A 16587-nucleotide genomic window follows, 5' to 3' on the forward strand; every position below is an offset into this window, starting at 1 on the left:
TTCGGGATTTTTACCGAGTAAATTGGAAAAATCAATAATTTTCTTGGTTTTTAACGCGAAAAAATCAGTTGAAACTCGATTTTTTGGACGGAAAATTCATTAAAAAAACCGCTGAAAAATATCTAATTTCGCAAATTTCGCAACGGGGCGCGGTTCTATGGGCGGAGTTTAGCGAACGCAATAGCGCCGCACACTTTTTTGTTGTTTTTTTGTCATTGTTTTTTGCGGGAAATCTTTGGTTTTTTATTGATTTAATGACTCTTAGCACATTTTTTGTTTAAAAAAATGAAATTAAAAGTTAATTTAATGGATTTTGAAACGAAAAATGCCATTAAAACTCTGATTTTCCTCAAAAATTGCATTTTTCAGCTTAAAAATGGAAATCGACGATTGCGTCATCGATATGATCCAAGTTTTCTCGAAAATCAATAGAGAAGTTCCGGAAAAAGCGAAAAAAGCAATTGTCGAGATTGAACGGCTCGATATTCTTGCGAAGAAGGAGATGGAAGTTGCTAAAAAGCACAAAATCGAATTTTTTGCGAATTATGAGGAAATGACGGCCGAACAAAAGACCAAAGCGTTCACTTTTATGCAGGTTTAGCTCCTAATTTAACAATTTTCAGAAGAAAATGGCGAAAGTTTGAAAATTGCGGTTTATAGGTGAAAAAATCATGAAAATCGCGGTTTTTAGATGAAAAAATTATAAAAATTTGGATTTTTAGGTGAAAATATCATAAAAATCGCGATTTTTAGGCGAAAAATCGAAATTTTTTTGATTTTTTCACCTAAAAAACCCAATTTTTATAATTTTTTTCACCTAAAAATCCAAATTTTTATGATTTTTCACCTAAAAATCGCAATGTTTGTGATTTTTTCACCTAAAAATCGCAATTTTTATTATTTTTTCATCTAAAAATTCCAATTTTTATAATTTTTCAGCTAGAAATCACAATTTTTGTGATTTTTTCACCTAAAAATACAAATTTTTATGATTTTTTCACTTAAAAATCGCAATTTTTGTGATTTTTTTATCTAAAAATCCAAATTTTTATGATTTTCTCACCTAAAAAACCCAATTTTTATGCTTTTTCCCCTAAAAATTCCAGTTTTTATAATTTTTCAGCTAGAAATCACAATTTTCATGATTTTTTCACCTAAAAATCGCAATTTTTGTGATTTTTCACCTATAAATCCAAATTTTTATGATTTTTTCACCTAAAAAATGCGAATTTATCAATTTTCAGAAGAAAATGGCGAAAGTTTCCGAATATTCCGACCAAAAAATAGAGATTGCGAGCGGTTTGAAGGTTCTTCTGAAGGATGTCTACGGGAAATTCATGGAAGAAGAGCAAAAGTTCATTGAAAACCTGAATAAGATTCCAAAAGCACCGGAAACTCCGCCAAGCAGTTCTCCGTCAGTGCGAAGTCATCGTAAGAAGAAGCTTTCCGAGGGAGATGATGATGCTCCGTCGTCGGTGGATGAGAAGAAGCGCGGTCGGAAGAAAAAGCCAGAATCCGAGAAAGCAGTGGCCGCCGCCGAGCCACCGAAAATGTACTGCTGGTGTCAACTGGTAAGGGCTCCGTGAGCTTCCGCCGCCGCTTAATATCGCCAAATTGGGATAATTTCAGGATAAAAACGACACAATGATCGAATGCGAGAATCCGGGCTGCAAGTACGGATGGTTCCACTTCACATGCATCGGAATGATCACTGCTCCAGCCGGCGACTGGTATTGCACCAATGAGTGCCGTGCACAGGGTCTCGCGGCGGTTGCAGAGGCTCCGCAGAAGGCTCCACAACGAAAGGGATTGAAGAAGAAGAAGTGAATAATTGGTTTTTTTTCTTTGATTTGCCGCTTGTGTACCTATTTTATTTGAAAAAAAATCATCCGATGATCACAAAATTGTATTGGTTTGATCTCCCATTTTGCTTTATTATTCTATGATAAACTGAAACTTGTTTGCATATAAATTTCTGTTTAAAAAATTATTTTTTCTGACTCTCACAACGGTTCTGATGAATTTTATTCAGATTTTGAACTGAAAATTAACGATTTATTGATTAAACTTGGATTTTTGTTGGGTTTTTCCTTTAAAATTGCTGGATTTTCAATTTTTTCGGTGAAATCGCTGAAATAAATACATTTTTTCGAGCCGCTCCGCACGCCGATGCGTCGCGGTCAAGGCTTTTTTCCATGCCCACTCCTTGCAAAACCCCGTGCGGCACAATTGCGTGTAGATTTACGAAGCCCCGCCCAAGAATTTTTCCTCGATTTCATCCAATTTTTTTGGCGATTTTATCCAATTTTTCATCGAATTTATTGATTTTTCGAAATTTTAGATGGCGTCGGGAGAATCGGAGGCCCCTGGGACTTCAAAAAATGATCGATTTTCGATAACATGCCCTTACAATTCGGATCACAAGGTTGGAATTGATATATTTTTAATTTAAAATTAAAAATTTTATATTTCAGGTGTCAATGGAGGAGTTCAACACGCACTTGTGGAAGTGTCGCACGGAAAAATTGCATTTTTACCCGCATTCGTTGAAATTGAAGAGGTTTTTTTTTTGCTCAATTAATTTTCCAATTTTTCTATAATAATTATCATTATTTTTTTTAGATGCTCCTACAACATGCGTCACTTCCTTCCCGAAGAAGAGCTCCAATTCCACGAGATCTTCTGCAAACGTCAATCCGCCGATCTTCGACGCCAATTGTCACTGGAGCCGCTGGAGCTGAACGTGGCGGAGCACCTGGCGGCACAGAAGCTTCGGAAAGAGTACGAGAAGGACGAGGAGTCGCTAGATGGATCAGATGACTCGGATGAAGACGAGGAGGAGAAGAATCTGTCGGTGACGTCGGAAATCGAGAAATCGGATGTGGAAGAGGTGGAGATGATGCTCGAGACGATCAATCGGCTTGCTTACTTGGAAATGAAGAATGATAATTTAATTTTGTGATTTTATTTTTAAAAAAGTGGAACAAGTAAAATGAGAGAAGCATTTTTTTTTCAATTTTTGTGCTAAAACTATGGTACCGGGTCTCGAAACGAATTTTGAAAAAGCCACCAAAAAACCACGGATTTCTGGCTTCCCTCATAAATTGAAATGGAAGAGTTTGCCGAACTAGGCCATTTTGGCTCGGCAATATCTGGGGTAGATTTACGGCGCGTTGCGTGTCGCGTCGCGGCTCGGTTTTAGTGTCCATGTGGAGTACACGACTTTCCCACGCGTTGTCCGACAGGCGATTGTCAATGGAGCGCGAAAAATTCAATGAGAGGAAGGCCAGAACCCCGTGAAAAACTGGAAAAAGCCGATAAAAATTGAATTTTTTGGCGCGAAAATCGGAAAAGCACCCGGGAGGCGTCGGGACATCATCTATAACTATAACTTTTAACTTTTCTATAACGTAAATTCTATAGAAAAGTTAAACTTTAAAAAAAGTCAGAAACCCATGAAAATTATAAACAATCCCCACGTGGTCGCTGGCTGTCCTTTTTGCATAATTTTGAAGCAAACGCGCCTCATTCAGAATTCACGTTGGCGCCAACTCTCGCTATCCATTGGGCGTGAGAGACGCAGATACTACTTTTTTCTCTGGACGTGAAAAACGCAAAGAATAACCGTTTTGTCGTCTGCGTCTCTTCTTTCACACGCTATTTTGGCTGTGGACGAGGAATTCTCCTCTTCCAGGATTTTCTAGGCCATTTTCTCACATTTCTCAAGTTTTCTCGTCCGCGAGAAAACGTGAATCCCGAGTTCTAGGCGAAGAACAACCTTTTCTGATTGAGCCGTTCCGCTGGCAGCTGCGTCGCGGTCATGGCCGCGGCCCAGGTTCCCAGCTCTCTTGCCAAAGCTCTGGGATCCTGGAAGCCCGTGGCCTAAAAAAAAGCCCCTACACAGTTCAAAAACAGCTGAAAAGTAAGAATTCGCGTGAACCCTGACCCCTCTTCGCAAAAATTCCTTTATAAAATCACTGATTTCTCAAAATTCCAATCATTTTCTCCCAAATATCGCTTCGTGATGACTCGTGACTATTTTTCCAATGGTTCATCCTACTCTTCTTCTTCTACAAAAGGCGACCCAACAATCATCATAATCGTCGTTCTCGCCTGCATTTGCTGTTGCATATTGTCCTCGGCTGGAATCGGTGCAGGGATCTACTTTTTCATGAGGAGCCGGAATAAGAACAATCAATACTCGAATAATGGAATGCGGAACCCGCAACCTGTCGGTCAACCGATCGGAGCACAAACTACAACTGAAGGAGCACAGATGACCACCGGTGTACAACCAATGATTGTTTGAAAAGAGATGTGTGCAGAGAAGAAATAGTCAAAAATCGATTCTTTCCCATTTGAATAAAGTGTTTTTTGCCTAATTCACAGGGTTCTGGTCTTCCTCATTGAATTTTTCGCGCTCCATTGACAATCGCCTGGCGGTTAACTCGTGGGGGAAAGTGTCGTGTACTCCACACGGACAAATACATTTAGTTTTACAACTAAAACCGAGCCGCGACGCGACACGCAACGCACCGTAAATCTGTCTAATTATGTTACAAGACCGCAAGTCACGCCTAGAAAATGGTTAGCCAATAATATCATCGGCGCTTTAGTTAGTAGATCACATTTTGTCAGGAGAAAGGGATACACACAGCCACAAATTGGCTGGAAATTTTATTCCGGGCCTTTAGGGTCTACTTTATAGTAGAGAAAAATGTACAAAAATAGGCTAATTTTTGCTTCAATCCCCGCACACAAAATTAGCTCTGTGTAAAATGACCCGTTTTTTTGAAAAACGTCACATTTTCCTGCAGCTCCTATCAGCTCTGTGAATCGACACGCGGGTTTTGCTACATGGCCTAGAAAAAACGAAAACTCGGCCAGCGTCCAATTTTTCTGAACCTTTCAGACTTTACATTTGTGTGATCTCCAAAAATTCCGGTAATTTACCGCAGAGCACAGGCTTCCTTAAAGTTTTTTAAAATGCCAGAGCGTCACCACGAGCTAGTAGGCGAGCTCGGCCGCGACGCAGACGCGTGCGGAGCTGCTCAAGTTCCAGGCCGAAATACTTTTTGTTTGAGCCGTTCCGCTAGCAGCCGCGTCGCGGTCGGCACCATTACAATATAGCGGGGACTCTGGAAGCCCGCGGCCTAGAAAAATATGACTGTGACGTCATTCCGCTCAGAAATTTAAATTTCCCGCCGCGATTCCTGTAGATCAAGAGACAAAACGTTTATTTTTTAAATAAACTAAAATACAAAAAAAATTAAAGAATTGACATTTGATGATTGTTCCTCCATTCTCTTGTCATCATCCATTATTCCGAAGTCTGAGCACAAACCAAATAATGACAGCCAACGGAGCAACAATTGCAATGCACGAGCACACGACAATCAGAGAGATCCATAAGATGGCTAAACCAGTTACTGCTCCATCATCCATGGCTCGGGTCGTTCCAATGAGCAGTGTTGATAAGAAAAGGAGCTGTTTGATAAGCATTTGGAGTGAGAGGTTTCTAGAAATACATTTTATTATTATTATTTTGGGGTGAAAAAGAGAATTGTTTGGGCACGTGGAGTTTGTCACGTGGATTTGTGTCACGTAAGAAGTTTTGAAATTTTCCAAAAATTGTTAAAAAAGAGTGGGTGGCCGAGATTTTTCACGATTTTTTGCAAGTGGCCGAGAATATTTAGAAAACTCGGCCACTCATAATACTCTGACAAAATCGGTTTTACAAGATTTAAAAATTCCCGTTTCAAGCAACAAATTTCAAAATATTGAAAAACTCGGCCACCAATATTTTTTCGCGGCCACGTAGCTTTTGTGAGCGGGCTGCGAGGCTGAAGTAGTTACGTGGCCGGGAAAAGTTGAAAACTAGGCCACCAAAAAAACTAGGCCTCGCTGGAACAAAATTTTTAGATAATCGATAATTTTCAGCGGCCCACACAGTTCTCCAATTCCATATCAAAAAGTTAACTTAATTACCCGGCAGGTGAGGGCCCCCCGAAGATAACAGCTAGGTGGCCGAGAAAAGTGGAAAACTCGGCCACCAACATTTTTAGAGCTCACATACCTTGTCGAGTACTCCAGAAACCAACAGCTCACCCGAAAAGCGACAAGAAATTGGGCCGTTTCACGTAATTTTTTGCATTTGAAAATCAAAAATTGGGCACGAAAAAAAACACTGTTTTCAGTCAAAATTAATGGCAATTATATAAGGGCTCAGGCTTGGCGTCAGTGGCGAGCGTCAGCTCGCTACACAAGGTTAGCTCGCTGTCACAAGTTTTGCTTTTATGTGTATTTTGGAGACAATACAGTGCATTAAAGTGCATCAAAAATGAAATTTTCATTGATCATCTGAAGCTGTGATGAAAACAATTCTGTCAGACATTTGAAAGTTTTATAACAATGTTGAAACAGTAATTTTTTTCTGAATTTCAAAAAAAAAGTACCCTTTGTGTTGCTTCAAAAAACTGATGCAGTGTTATAAACATTTAGAATTTCTGAAAAATATTGATTAATGGTTCTAAAAAAATTGAATTTTGAATAGTTTCACAGATCAATGATCAAAATATTTTTCAAAGAATTTTTAAACACACTGAAACATGAAAACTTTTTCAAAAATAATTCTACAAAAAGCTGTTTCACGACCATGTTATTAAACAATTTGAAATTAGATTTTTATTTAAAGAAATTTTAAAATAAAATTTTCACAGTTTCAAGTGAATATTAAAAATACTCGGTATTTATTCAATTCAGTGGGATCGATGTTCTGGCTGAAACATGAAACATGAAGACATTTTCAAAATTCCTTTGTAATAATTGTTCTACAAAGAATGCTGTTTCACAACTTTGTTATTAAATAATTTGAAATTCGATTTTTATTACATACATTAAATTCAGAACTTAATGTATTCTAAGTTTTGTCTCGTTAGAAAATATTTACAGTTTCAGGTGAATATTAAAAAGACTCGGTATTTATTTTATTCACTGGGCCCGGCACAAAACTAAAAATCTAGACAATTTTTTGAAGAAAGCAGGTGTATTTCTTCAGTAGGTAAAACAATGCCTACCTGCACGCCTACGTTTGCTTCAGAAGCAAACCAGCCGGTGAGTTATTGCAATTACCGTTTCAGCTGTATTAAATGACTAAACTTTTTCAAAAGTAGATTCAATAAGAAAACTGGACGTTCACAAAATTTCACTGGCGTTTTGGAAAAGCAGTATTCAATTGGGTTTACTAAATCTCTGAATTTAATTTTTTTCACTAATGTTTTAAAAAATTCCGATGCTATGGCAAAGTAACTAATTAGAAAATAACCACTTCTTTAGTTTTATTTTGAAAATTTTTACTGTTTCACTTTTTCGTTAAACTTTTTTTAGTTAAAAAAAATATTGCTGTGTTTCACTTTCCTCACATCAGTTTCATTTTTTCTAGTAGAACGTTTCACGTTTCACTTTTTTTTAGCTCAATTTGATTTTATCTTATCTCAACACTACACAAAATCAAATCACTAAATAAAATTGTTTCTAAAATGATTTATTTTTTCTGAAAATCAATTCTGAAATTTCTGAAAAAAAACGTTACAGTTGAACTAAACAAATTTCTGACTGTTTCAAAAAGTTTTTATAAGGTTTGCAGAAATTTCATTGAATAGTATCTCGTCTATTTGCCTACTTTTTTCATTTTCTCACTTTGCAATGTATTTTTCTGAAGTTGAAAAAATTATTTAAGTATTTAAGTAATCCTACAAAACTTATTTTGCCAGGTAGTTTGTAGTCTGCAAAGGAGAAGCTCTTACTTTTTTTTTGGAAAATGTTTTATGTAAAGTTTTAAAAAATCGAGATACTATTCTTGCGAGCTGTGTTCATAACAAAAAAGTAAATGAATCATAATGTACAAAATTTGTATTTGAATCTTTGCTTCCCCTCTTCTATGCTTATGTTAACCTTCTGCAAAGGCAAAAATTAGTGTTTTGAGTGAGAGAATATTACAAAATGTGAGGGTGCAGAGAAAAATTGTCAGATCAACGCGCAGTTTTAGCGAAGCTAGAAGGAAAGCCAATTTTCTGACCAGAAGCTAGCCATGGAAAAATTTTCAGACAGATGCAAACTGAAATTTTATGAAATTTGAAAAAAAAACACGAGTACTCTTGGCATTTTATAGAAATTGAACAGGATCAACATCGGAATTTATTATAAAACCAGAAACTTTTTTACTTAAAGAAATATATTTTCCAGTTTTCAGATTGTACAGTAAAACTTTATAATTTTATAAACAAAATGAAACAATAAATATTAGCCTGGTCTTAAGACAGCAAAACTGAATTTCTTTTAAAGTATCATGATTTTGCAACAAAAAAAAATACTGTTTCAAAAATATGTTTTCACAAATATTTGGTCTTAGAAGTATGCAATAACGTCATTGAAAATGGGCAGATACAAATTTTGATGAAAAATTCAAATTTTACTGTTTCATGATTTTGATTTAAAATTTGGATGAAAACGTTTCAGGGTTATTGCTGAAACAGCTAGTGTTTCATGAAAACTTCAAAACATTTTTTTCTACTAATGCACTTCTAAAAACATTAAACTTGTTTGGAAGAACTTTTGGATTTGCGATTTTTTTCGAATTTCTAACGTAATATTAGATTTAGAATTCAGTATTCAAAACATTTTTTACTGTGTCAAAATTATTACTAGTAACCATTTTTAAACTATTGTAAATTCGCCAAAATTTGGCATGCCAGTTTAAAGGCGCACACGGTTTTTCTGAAGGGTCTCGCCACGATCTCAGTAATCACTAGTGGATCAAATGTGTTCATTTTAAAGAGGAAAATTAAATGTTCAAGATTTCAGTTTCTACGGTGTATAGAAAAAGCCAGGATTTGCCTATTAAACATTTAGAACCTCGGCTAGCTAGTACAAAAATAAAAACTACAGTAATCCTACAGTACTTCTACGATACAACTGCGCAACTATCTTTGCTGTGGGGAGTTATGAACCATTTCGTTAAAAGTCCGATATGAGTTTGCTAGTACATACAAATTCAAACTTGAAACTTTTCATATAATGAAAAATATTACTGTTTCATTTCAATAATTTTACAGGGCAAAAATGCTGAATTAATCAATGAATTTCGATTTTGTTAATTTTAAACGGAATTTTCAGTAACTAATTTCCAATTCAGCAATCCACTTACTAGTTAGTTAAATGATTCAAAAATAGTTCAAAAACACAGATACTGTACAGAAGAACATAGAGTCATAAACTTGGCACATCTGTATATCAAGTGAGAAGATGTGTATGTCTGAAAATGGGCGTGTCTTCCTACTGGGAAATGACGTGGGGTTAAGCGATATACATCTCGAATGCCAGCCAATTTTCATGTGTTACAGGGCAGCTGGTGTCCTTTTTTATACTTTTCTTTATTTTTCAATTTTACTTTTTTCTTTCGTGGTTCCTATAGAGTAGCCATAACTCATAAACTTTTAATTTATTTCCGCCAGGCAGCCTACATTAAATGCCGACCCAATATTTGATTTCACTTTTTTTAACGAGTGGCAAAGATAACTCAAATTTGAAGCAAAAAACCAGGTTTTCACATAAGATCCCAGAACAATATAATAATTGAACTCTGCATCATTGTCCAATGATTCAAAAAGTCACTGAAACAGTAACTTTTTTTTGAACTGAATTAGTATAAAATATGTTTTGGTGTTGATTGTTTTGAAGTTCCGTTCTCGACTAATATTTTTGTAAGTTTTCAATCATAATATAGATACGGTGAAACATTAAATTTTTTTTCGATATTGGTTTGAAATAATTTTTCTACAAAAAATGATGTTTTTTTATTTTGTTTTGTGATTAACATTAATAAGAAAAAATCGATTGAAAAATTTAAAATTCAATTTTTACTGCAAATGTTGTTCAAAAAATACAACATTTGTATATGCTTCACGGAATTATTTTCAACAAATGTTTTCCAAATATAAAAAGTTCTGAGAAGTAAATTTAATTTTTGTAAAAATTCTCAGGAGGTACAACCATGCCTACCTGCAAGACTAGAATTCGTAGCTTGACAAAACGTATTCAATTGGGCTGTAACTGAATACCAGAATTTAATCTGTTTCACATATTTTTCAAAAACCTCAGATAAAGAAATAATAGTAATCGTGTTAGTAAATAACCACTTTTCGGGTTTGACTACGAAAATATTCACTGTTTCACTTTTTTGTTAATTTATCGGGGGAAATAAAACAATAGTTTGCTCATTTTCCTAACCAATTTTATAAAATTTTGCAATTCCAGTTACAAATTCTACCGAAAAAAGACTGATATGTTTCGCTTTCATCGCAACAGTATAAACTCTTTTTCTAGTAGAAAATTGTATTTGAATTTCTAATTTCTAGCTCAATTTGATTTTATCTTATCTCAACACTACACAAAATCAAATCACTAAAACTGTTCTTAAGATGATTTATTTTTTTCTAAAAAACAATTCTAAAACTGAAGCTCGGTGAGGAAAATTTTAATCTTTTAGTATTAAATTGAGATCAAAACGAATCTGTTCAATAAAACTTTCAAAATTCCTAGAGGCGGCAAAAAAAATTCTGACTATTTCAAAAAGTTTTTTATGAGGATTGCAGAAATTTAAAATCTATTGTCAGTTTCAGCCGACTTTTCCCATTTTTCCCATTGCAATGCATTTTTCTGAAAAGTTAATCAAAAAATTTTGAGGTTGAAAACATATTTAAAGTAAGAATTCCATTTCAATCAATTGAAAATACCTTGGAACAACTTTTGTCAAGTAGTCTACAACGGTAAGCTTTTTTTATATTTCAGAAAACGTTTTATTAAGGCTTTGAAGTTTATGTAGAGCTCTTTATAACTTTTAAAAATCAATAGATTCTAACAAAAAGTTTACTGTTTCAAGAAACTATTTAATAATAAAAAAATCGTACAAGCTAATAAATGAATAAATCATTCATTCAGCAGTTTTCAAACATTTTCAAAACATTCAACGTTTTGATGTGCGGTCGACACTACCAAAACCAAAAAAATTAAACAATTAAAAAAAATTATCCCACTATATTACTTTCCAAAAATAAAGTCATGAAAGATTTCTGAAATTATAGTTAAAATGCCAAACCGGTAGTTTTCATCTAAACATTTTTTAAATGAAGTACTTGGACAAGAAGTTGATATATGAAATTATTAAGTTGAAAAAAAATTTTAAAAAAAATGACTGTTTCAAAATATTTTCATTATGATCGCAGGAACTTCGAAAGACGATGAAAACTTTTTACATAATTTATTCAATTTTGCAATGTATTTTCTGAAAGCTAGGAAAGGCTTCATGTTGTTCATAAGTGCCTTTAAAAAACTCAATTGTTTTTTAGCAATACCTGCCTGAGTGCCTACAAATTTGCCTGAAAGAAGATATACTTTTACAAGCACCGCAGTTGTGAAACGGGATTTTTTTGAATTTTAAAAAGTGATAATTTTCTTGAAAAATTTATAAATTAAAAAAAAAAACGAAGGTTTCCATTTGTACTTAAAACGTCAGCGAACGTAATATGCGTTATTAATTTTTTTAAAAAAATTTTTCTTCCTGTCATTGAGATGACTGTAAAACGGTAAGGAATCCAAATTTTGTGATATTTTGCTTAAATAACGACATATTCAAAAACGTGCTTTTTTTAAAATGTTCTAGTCAATTTTAAAAATAATTGAGTTTCCCTGTAAAATTTTACATGTTTTAATTTAAATTTCAAGTTTCGGTATTTAACATTATAAAAAACTGCTATTTTGTAGTTTTCCAAAATTGCAGTGAAACGGGGAAAAAATCACTTGTTCGATCTTGCCTAGGGTTTAACATTTTTTTTGCAATAACATTGCCTTCATCAGATAAGTAATAAAAACTTGTTAAAAATTGAAAATTTTCGAAAACTAAAATTCAATAGTTTGCGGTTTCTTTGAGTATTCAAAAATAGAAATGTCACTTGCAATTGCAGTATAAATGTTCCCCAACTTAAAGGAATATAAAAATATTGAAACTGTAAAAATTTTTTTAATATATTAATTTTGTTTCGTAACACTATTCTGAGAATCTAATATGAAACAATAACTTCATGAAGTGTTTTATCGAAAATGTTAAACTAGATTGTGCTAAATTAAACCTCAAAAACTAATATTTTCATTTTTCATTCAACATTAAAATTACAGTTTCAAAATCTTCATTTAGTGCTATTAAAATCTATCATTTTGATGAACTTCACGTTAGCAAAAGATTTGATTACGAATAGTTTGAACTTCCCTGATCCGTGTTCTTTGCGTGATTTTTTCAGTTTTAAAATATTGTGTACAAGCTTAAAAATAAAATAATTCGGTCACTGTCACTTCAAACAAAACCCAATTTTATCGATCAGTGGCCCGGTTTTATAATTTTGCTAATACTGATAAAAATAAAAATCATACAAATTTTTACAGCTTCAGATGTTTTTCAAATTAATTAAATTAGTAACGGATTCAATACCAAAAAATTATTCAACTCGAGAATTTGAAAACTCCCTGAAACTGTATTTTTTCGCAGAAATAAAGAAATAATTAGAATGTTGGATGATTTTAAAGCAGTTTTATAACCTTTCTCACTCAAAATATGAATCCTGCTTATTACATCATTTTTAAAAAATAAATAAACAGAAACTGAGAAACTGCAGTATACTGCAACTATAAGCCACTTTATTTTTAAAAAAACTTTCTGTTTCAAGATATTCATAAAATCAACTTTTTGAAAATGTTTTTAGTTCATTAAGTTCATTAAATTACTACGGAAACAAAAAAAACTAGCAAAATATCACTGTTTCACACTGTTCTTAAAAACATAGAGGAATTGTTCAAATTAGTTCAAGTTTGATTTATTTTTAAAATATAAGTGCAATTTCAATTGGCGAGAAAAGCCCAGAAAAAAATATTTATTGAGACAAAATTACCATTTTAATTATGCCAACAGCAACAATGTGTATTATAGAAAAAATACGGTCGCACAAAAATAAACAGCGACGCAACGACATTCCGCTGGTTTTAAGCTCGGCCAACGATTTCACTTGCACTGCAATGTGTCGGGCGCATATTTTTTTCTACCAAGTAAGTTTTATTATTTTTCAAACTTTCTCATAATCTGTGAGAAACAGTAATAATTTATAGAAAATTTACAACTATTACAACAACTTTTCATTTTTCTCCCGATGATGTCAATTACAGTTGAATCGTATCAATTTTATCAGATAAGTATACTCAAAAAATCAAACCTTCAAAAAAAATTCTTTTAAAAATTCTAGAGTTATATTCGGTGTGACTTTACAAACTTAATTGTCCCAAAAATATAAATAATGTTGAAAAAAAACAACTTTTGCATGATTTATTCGTTGACATATTTTGGCAATTGAGATTTTGTTTTCTAAGCCTCAATATGAAAATAGTATTAAAGTGAACATTCACCTGCAAAACTCAAAAAAATTCAAAAAAAAAAAGAATACTGCAACTATAAGCCACTTTATTTTTAAAAAATAATTTTCTGTTTCAAGATATTCATAAAATTAACTTTTTGAAAATGTTTTTAGTACGTGATTGCCACAGGGAACTTCTAGTAATATGGTTTCATCGAGTATTGCCAAAAGGCGTTTTGAGAAATTTTATTGTTAAAAGTTTGAGCACATTTGCTGAAATTCTCTGAAATTTAAAAATTCCGTTGTGGACGTTCTGGTTTTTCAAAAAATTTGTGAGGAGAGAAGCTTCCTTGGTCTGGTGGTTTAGGGAGTTTACAACATTAAAAAAACGAAACGGTTCCCGAATTACAAATCACCATTCTTGTAAAGCTTCTATTTTACATTTGAAACTGAAATCATTTTTTTAATCTCTCAAAAAAATACTAATTTTTTATTTCAATTTTTAGATATCATAATGAAGTCAATGAGGCTTTTTGATATTCTGAATCCGATTTTAGTGTAAGTATTTTGTTTGAAAAAAAAAGAAAAGTTTATGAACCAGACAATTGAAAAAATAACTATGGTCAGCTCAAAAAACTACAAAAATGGCTCTGGAATTTATTTATTTTAAAAAAATGATGTAATAAGCAGGATTCATATTTTGAGTGAGAAAGGTTATAAAACTGCTTTAAAATCATCCAAAATTCTAATTATTTCTTTATTTCGGCGAAAAAATACAGTTTCAGGGAGTTTTCAAATTTTCGAGAAAATTCACGGTTGTGACAATTCTAACAGTTTTAGCATCGGTTTTTCTTGTATTTGTCTGAAATCTGAAACTGTAAAAATTTGTATGATTTTTATTCTTATCAGTATTAGCAAAAAAAAAATTAGCAATAAAAAGCTAAATTATTTTATTTTTAAGCTTGTACACACTATTTTGAAACTGAAAAAAAAACACGCAAAGAACACGGATCAGGGAAGTTCAAACTATTCGTAATCAAATCTTTTGCTAACGGTATGTTCATCAAAATAATAGATTTTAATAGCACTAAATGAAAATTTTGAAACTGTAAATTTAATGTTGAATGAAAAATGAAAATATTAGTTTTGCAGGTTTAATTTAGCACAATCTAGCTTAAATTTTTTTTTTGCAAATTATTGAATTGTAATTTTTGAAAATTTTCATTTTTAACAAGTTTTTATTGCTTATCTGATGAAGACAATGTTAATGCATCAACTTGTCAATTTCAATTTTATTCTATGGCAATTCAGAAACAGTGAAAATTATGAAATAATCTAATTTTTATTCTTTCTACAATGGCAATACTTTTATTGATTTCATTTGTACATTTTCTATTAAGATGTGTATTTTTTAGACAAGGAAACAACAAATCGTTTTCAGTTTGATAAAAAATTTCACTGTTTTATTATGTTCATAAAGCTTTAAGAAACAACATAGTACGTTTGCTGGATAAAATAAAAAAATAAATTTTTTCATTGAAAAAGTTGGAAACTTATACCAAAAAAGATAAGAAAAGTTTGCAAAACAGAACAAAAAGTTATTTTCAACTTTCAATTTGGTTTCAGTTTTGAATATATTTTTCAAGTCATGATCTCGAATTTGTTTGAGTAGCACCAAACCAAGAAAAATAATTCACTGCTTTACGCTATTTTGGAAAGTTTTTCTTCCATTTTTTCATGTTATGGTTGAATTTTCCTGTTTCAAATATTTAATTTTCTTGTGAAAAAATAACTTCCTCAGTGTTAAAAATGACGAGGAATAGCTAATAAATGTGGCAGCATATTCTATTAAAAAATCTACTGTTTCATTGATGTTTTATCAGGTTTTCAAAGTCTGTTAAGTTATTCAAAGGATAATGTTTTTTAATTAAAAATTTCTATCAATGTCCCGTTTCATTTAATAATCGAATAAAAATGTTTACTGTTTTCACTTTTTTTTCGGTTTTTGGCAGGCGGAGAGTAGAAAACTAAAGTAAATTTTTAGAAAAGAACACATTTTTCAAAGAATATTTTTAAAAAAATCATAAAGATTAACTCTGTTTTTTAAGATTTTCAAATTTGACAAAACAATTTCACAAATTTCTATGCGAGAATTATTTCTAGAACCCGTAATTTGTGGTTTTAAATTGTTATGCCGATGACCTCCGCCTGCTTCACGCCTTCCATTTTGAATTCAAATCACCACACCCAATATTCCATTCAATATGGCAAAAAAAACCGAAAAAAAATTAAATACGTTTTATTTTCAAACCAAGATCTCGAAATTTGTTTCAAAAAAAAAGTTGTTCACGAAAAATGTACTGTTTCACGTCATTTTCAAAATGTGATTACTTACCATCAAGTTGATGAAATAGCTTTATTGATTGGTTTATTTTCAACATAAGCCAAAAAAGGTAATACATTAAAAAAGGTAGTACAATTTAGGTTTAATGAGAAAATAAATTAATAAAACGAGACAAACCCAGCAAGAGTTCATCTCGAGTGTGGGAAATGGGTGAGGTAAGAATCATAAAACAAGAAAAATAGAGAATGAAGAATTATAGAGAAAAGAACATGGACTCGGGATCACATAGTATCAATACCGGGGAATGTGAAGATCGAGAAAGTGAGAGAATTGGAAAGGAGAGAGGAAAACCGGGACGTTTTTAAAAAGATTATTCCAAATGGGAACTGCTTGGGCGAAAAAGTGAGCGGTGCAACTGTCCTTTCTAACGAGAATCATAGGGTGCCTATTAGAGCTAGCAAATGAGACAAATTGATTAAGACTAGGGAAGTGGGACGATCCAGTGAGGAATCTATAGAGTAGTTTCATTTGAGCTTTAATTCTAGTGTGTCTTTATAGTTATTATAGAAAAAATACGATCGCACAAAAATAAACAACGACGCAACGACACTCCGCTATTTTTAAGCCTCGCCCACGATTTCATTAGCACTGCGGCCGCCACATTTCAGTGCAAATGAAATCGTGGGCGGGGCTTAAAAATAGCGGAGTGTCGTTGCGCCGTTGTTTATTTTTGTGCGATCGTATTTTTTCTATAATAGGGTAAGTAACAATTTGCCTCTGATGGGTAGG

General features: G+C 32.6%; 4 protein-coding genes and 49 non-coding genes across 56 annotated transcripts; 31 read left to right on the plus strand and 22 right to left on the minus strand.

The window, feature by feature from the left end:
* Positions 1 to 371: 371 nt before the first annotated feature.
* On the plus strand, positions 372 to 1988 carry lsy-13 (ING family member lsy-13; the record flags this gene model as incomplete). 2 transcript variants are annotated; one of them, NM_001380559.1, is made up of 3 exons in its annotated part: positions 372 to 595; positions 1245 to 1571; positions 1630 to 1988. In NM_001380559.1, the coding sequence occupies 3 exons, from the start codon at positions 377 to 379 to the stop codon at positions 1825 to 1827; spliced, it is 744 nt and encodes a 247-aa protein (NP_001367153.1). In that variant the 3' UTR covers positions 1828 to 1988. The 2 variants fall into 2 exon arrangements, with proteins under 2 accessions (NP_001367153.1, NP_001368543.1); NM_001380560.2 differs by lacking the exon at positions 372 to 595 and having other exon boundaries at positions 1251 to 1571; positions 1630 to 1966.
* Positions 1989 to 2341: 353 nt separating this feature from the next.
* On the plus strand, positions 2342 to 3006 carry gtsf-1 (CHHC U11-48K-type domain-containing protein; the record flags this gene model as incomplete). 3 transcript variants are annotated; one of them, NM_070599.3, is made up of 3 exons in its annotated part: positions 2342 to 2425; positions 2475 to 2560; positions 2623 to 3006. In NM_070599.3, the coding sequence occupies 3 exons, from the start codon at positions 2342 to 2344 to the stop codon at positions 2960 to 2962; spliced, it is 510 nt and encodes a 169-aa protein (NP_503000.1). The 3 variants fall into 3 exon arrangements, with proteins under 3 accessions (NP_503000.1, NP_001368542.1, NP_001299961.1); NM_001380561.1 differs by lacking the exon at positions 2342 to 2425 and having other exon boundaries at positions 2481 to 2560; NM_001313032.3 differs by lacking the exons at positions 2342 to 2425; positions 2475 to 2560 and having other exon boundaries at positions 2636 to 2962.
* A 1018-nt stretch (positions 3007 to 4024) lies between these two features.
* Positions 4025 to 4309, plus strand: T06A10.107 (uncharacterized protein; the record flags this gene model as incomplete). Its single annotated transcript, NM_001307421.3, has 1 exon — positions 4025 to 4309. One exon carries the CDS (start codon positions 4025 to 4027, stop codon positions 4307 to 4309), a length of 285 nt encoding a protein of 94 aa, NP_001294350.1.
* A 1004-nt stretch (positions 4310 to 5313) lies between these two features.
* On the minus strand, positions 5314 to 5502 carry T06A10.106 (Sodium:proton antiporter; the record flags this gene model as incomplete). The annotated part of the gene is made up of 1 exon (NM_001276900.3): positions 5314 to 5502. One exon carries the CDS (start codon positions 5500 to 5502, stop codon positions 5314 to 5316), a length of 189 nt encoding a protein of 62 aa, NP_001263829.1.
* An 801-nt stretch (positions 5503 to 6303) lies between these two features.
* Positions 6304 to 6324, minus strand: 21ur-12257. Its single transcript, NR_067745.1, has one exon.
* Positions 6325 to 6356: 32 nt separating this feature from the next.
* Positions 6357 to 6377, minus strand: 21ur-6504. Its single transcript, NR_067746.1, has one exon.
* A 164-nt stretch (positions 6378 to 6541) lies between these two features.
* On the minus strand, positions 6542 to 6562 carry 21ur-8082. The gene has a single exon (NR_067747.1).
* 21ur-2473 lies at positions 6545 to 6565 on the minus strand. The gene has a single exon (NR_067748.1).
* On the minus strand, positions 6546 to 6566 carry 21ur-11405. Its single transcript, NR_067749.1, has one exon.
* A 122-nt stretch (positions 6567 to 6688) lies between these two features.
* On the plus strand, positions 6689 to 6709 carry 21ur-8540. The gene has a single exon (NR_067750.1).
* A 53-nt stretch (positions 6710 to 6762) lies between these two features.
* Positions 6763 to 6783, plus strand: 21ur-1992. Its single transcript, NR_067751.1, has one exon.
* Positions 6784 to 6888: 105 nt separating this feature from the next.
* On the plus strand, positions 6889 to 6909 carry 21ur-2659. The gene has a single exon (NR_067752.1).
* Positions 6910 to 6994: 85 nt separating this feature from the next.
* Positions 6995 to 7015, plus strand: 21ur-170. The gene has a single exon (NR_067753.1).
* A 163-nt stretch (positions 7016 to 7178) lies between these two features.
* Positions 7179 to 7199, plus strand: 21ur-6718. The gene has a single exon (NR_067754.1).
* Positions 7200 to 7402: 203 nt separating this feature from the next.
* Positions 7403 to 7423, plus strand: 21ur-9000. Its single transcript, NR_067755.1, has one exon.
* Positions 7424 to 7449: 26 nt separating this feature from the next.
* 21ur-11459 lies at positions 7450 to 7470 on the plus strand. The gene has a single exon (NR_067756.1).
* A 191-nt stretch (positions 7471 to 7661) lies between these two features.
* 21ur-3584 lies at positions 7662 to 7682 on the plus strand. The gene has a single exon (NR_067757.1).
* Positions 7683 to 7899: 217 nt separating this feature from the next.
* On the minus strand, positions 7900 to 7920 carry 21ur-6562. The gene has a single exon (NR_067758.1).
* A 600-nt stretch (positions 7921 to 8520) lies between these two features.
* 21ur-9326 lies at positions 8521 to 8541 on the plus strand. The gene has a single exon (NR_067759.1).
* Positions 8542 to 9132: 591 nt separating this feature from the next.
* On the plus strand, positions 9133 to 9153 carry 21ur-12368. The gene has a single exon (NR_067760.1).
* 21ur-7657 lies at positions 9137 to 9157 on the plus strand. Its single transcript, NR_067761.1, has one exon.
* Positions 9158 to 9612: 455 nt separating this feature from the next.
* On the minus strand, positions 9613 to 9633 carry 21ur-5009. Its single transcript, NR_067762.1, has one exon.
* A 96-nt stretch (positions 9634 to 9729) lies between these two features.
* 21ur-8567 lies at positions 9730 to 9750 on the minus strand. Its single transcript, NR_067763.1, has one exon.
* On the minus strand, positions 9733 to 9753 carry 21ur-1432. Its single transcript, NR_067764.1, has one exon.
* Positions 9754 to 10176: 423 nt separating this feature from the next.
* On the plus strand, positions 10177 to 10197 carry 21ur-8084. The gene has a single exon (NR_067765.1).
* A 72-nt stretch (positions 10198 to 10269) lies between these two features.
* 21ur-564 lies at positions 10270 to 10290 on the plus strand. The gene has a single exon (NR_067766.1).
* Positions 10291 to 10538: 248 nt separating this feature from the next.
* 21ur-7511 lies at positions 10539 to 10559 on the minus strand. Its single transcript, NR_067767.1, has one exon.
* A 108-nt stretch (positions 10560 to 10667) lies between these two features.
* Positions 10668 to 10688, plus strand: 21ur-13152. The gene has a single exon (NR_067768.1).
* Positions 10689 to 10974: 286 nt separating this feature from the next.
* On the plus strand, positions 10975 to 10995 carry 21ur-7981. The gene has a single exon (NR_067769.1).
* A 303-nt stretch (positions 10996 to 11298) lies between these two features.
* 21ur-7806 lies at positions 11299 to 11319 on the plus strand. Its single transcript, NR_067770.1, has one exon.
* Positions 11320 to 11775: 456 nt separating this feature from the next.
* On the minus strand, positions 11776 to 11796 carry 21ur-13141. The gene has a single exon (NR_067771.1).
* Positions 11797 to 11998: 202 nt separating this feature from the next.
* 21ur-4442 lies at positions 11999 to 12019 on the minus strand. Its single transcript, NR_067772.1, has one exon.
* A 255-nt stretch (positions 12020 to 12274) lies between these two features.
* 21ur-3226 lies at positions 12275 to 12295 on the plus strand. Its single transcript, NR_067773.1, has one exon.
* A 221-nt stretch (positions 12296 to 12516) lies between these two features.
* 21ur-14901 lies at positions 12517 to 12537 on the minus strand. The gene has a single exon (NR_067774.1).
* 21ur-9327 lies at positions 12520 to 12540 on the minus strand. The gene has a single exon (NR_067775.1).
* 21ur-6336 lies at positions 12539 to 12559 on the plus strand. Its single transcript, NR_067776.1, has one exon.
* Positions 12560 to 12812: 253 nt separating this feature from the next.
* 21ur-8637 lies at positions 12813 to 12833 on the plus strand. The gene has a single exon (NR_067777.1).
* Positions 12834 to 12911: 78 nt separating this feature from the next.
* Positions 12912 to 12932, plus strand: 21ur-9268. The gene has a single exon (NR_067778.1).
* Positions 12933 to 13131: 199 nt separating this feature from the next.
* On the minus strand, positions 13132 to 13152 carry 21ur-3437. Its single transcript, NR_067779.1, has one exon.
* A 476-nt stretch (positions 13153 to 13628) lies between these two features.
* On the plus strand, positions 13629 to 13649 carry 21ur-1769. The gene has a single exon (NR_067780.1).
* A 189-nt stretch (positions 13650 to 13838) lies between these two features.
* 21ur-9263 lies at positions 13839 to 13859 on the minus strand. The gene has a single exon (NR_067781.1).
* A 130-nt stretch (positions 13860 to 13989) lies between these two features.
* 21ur-12547 lies at positions 13990 to 14010 on the minus strand. Its single transcript, NR_067782.1, has one exon.
* Positions 14011 to 14263: 253 nt separating this feature from the next.
* On the minus strand, positions 14264 to 14284 carry 21ur-4940. Its single transcript, NR_067783.1, has one exon.
* Positions 14267 to 14287, minus strand: 21ur-12184. The gene has a single exon (NR_067784.1).
* A 209-nt stretch (positions 14288 to 14496) lies between these two features.
* On the minus strand, positions 14497 to 14517 carry 21ur-4130. The gene has a single exon (NR_067785.1).
* Positions 14518 to 14705: 188 nt separating this feature from the next.
* 21ur-2700 lies at positions 14706 to 14726 on the minus strand. The gene has a single exon (NR_067786.1).
* Positions 14727 to 14956: 230 nt separating this feature from the next.
* 21ur-9754 lies at positions 14957 to 14977 on the plus strand. Its single transcript, NR_067787.1, has one exon.
* On the plus strand, positions 14958 to 14978 carry 21ur-5891. The gene has a single exon (NR_067788.1).
* 21ur-5814 lies at positions 14962 to 14982 on the plus strand. Its single transcript, NR_067789.1, has one exon.
* Positions 14983 to 15255: 273 nt separating this feature from the next.
* Positions 15256 to 15276, plus strand: 21ur-9835. Its single transcript, NR_067790.1, has one exon.
* Positions 15277 to 15360: 84 nt separating this feature from the next.
* On the plus strand, positions 15361 to 15381 carry 21ur-2828. Its single transcript, NR_067791.1, has one exon.
* A 327-nt stretch (positions 15382 to 15708) lies between these two features.
* Positions 15709 to 15729, plus strand: 21ur-5893. The gene has a single exon (NR_067792.1).
* Positions 15730 to 15860: 131 nt separating this feature from the next.
* Positions 15861 to 15881, plus strand: 21ur-2986. The gene has a single exon (NR_067793.1).
* The last annotated feature ends 706 nt before the right edge of the window (positions 15882 to 16587 follow it).

This window comes from Caenorhabditis elegans, chromosome IV (genome assembly GCF_000002985.6).
Source record: "Caenorhabditis elegans chromosome IV".
Classification (NCBI taxonomy): Eukaryota; Metazoa; Nematoda; class Chromadorea; order Rhabditida; family Rhabditidae; genus Caenorhabditis; species Caenorhabditis elegans.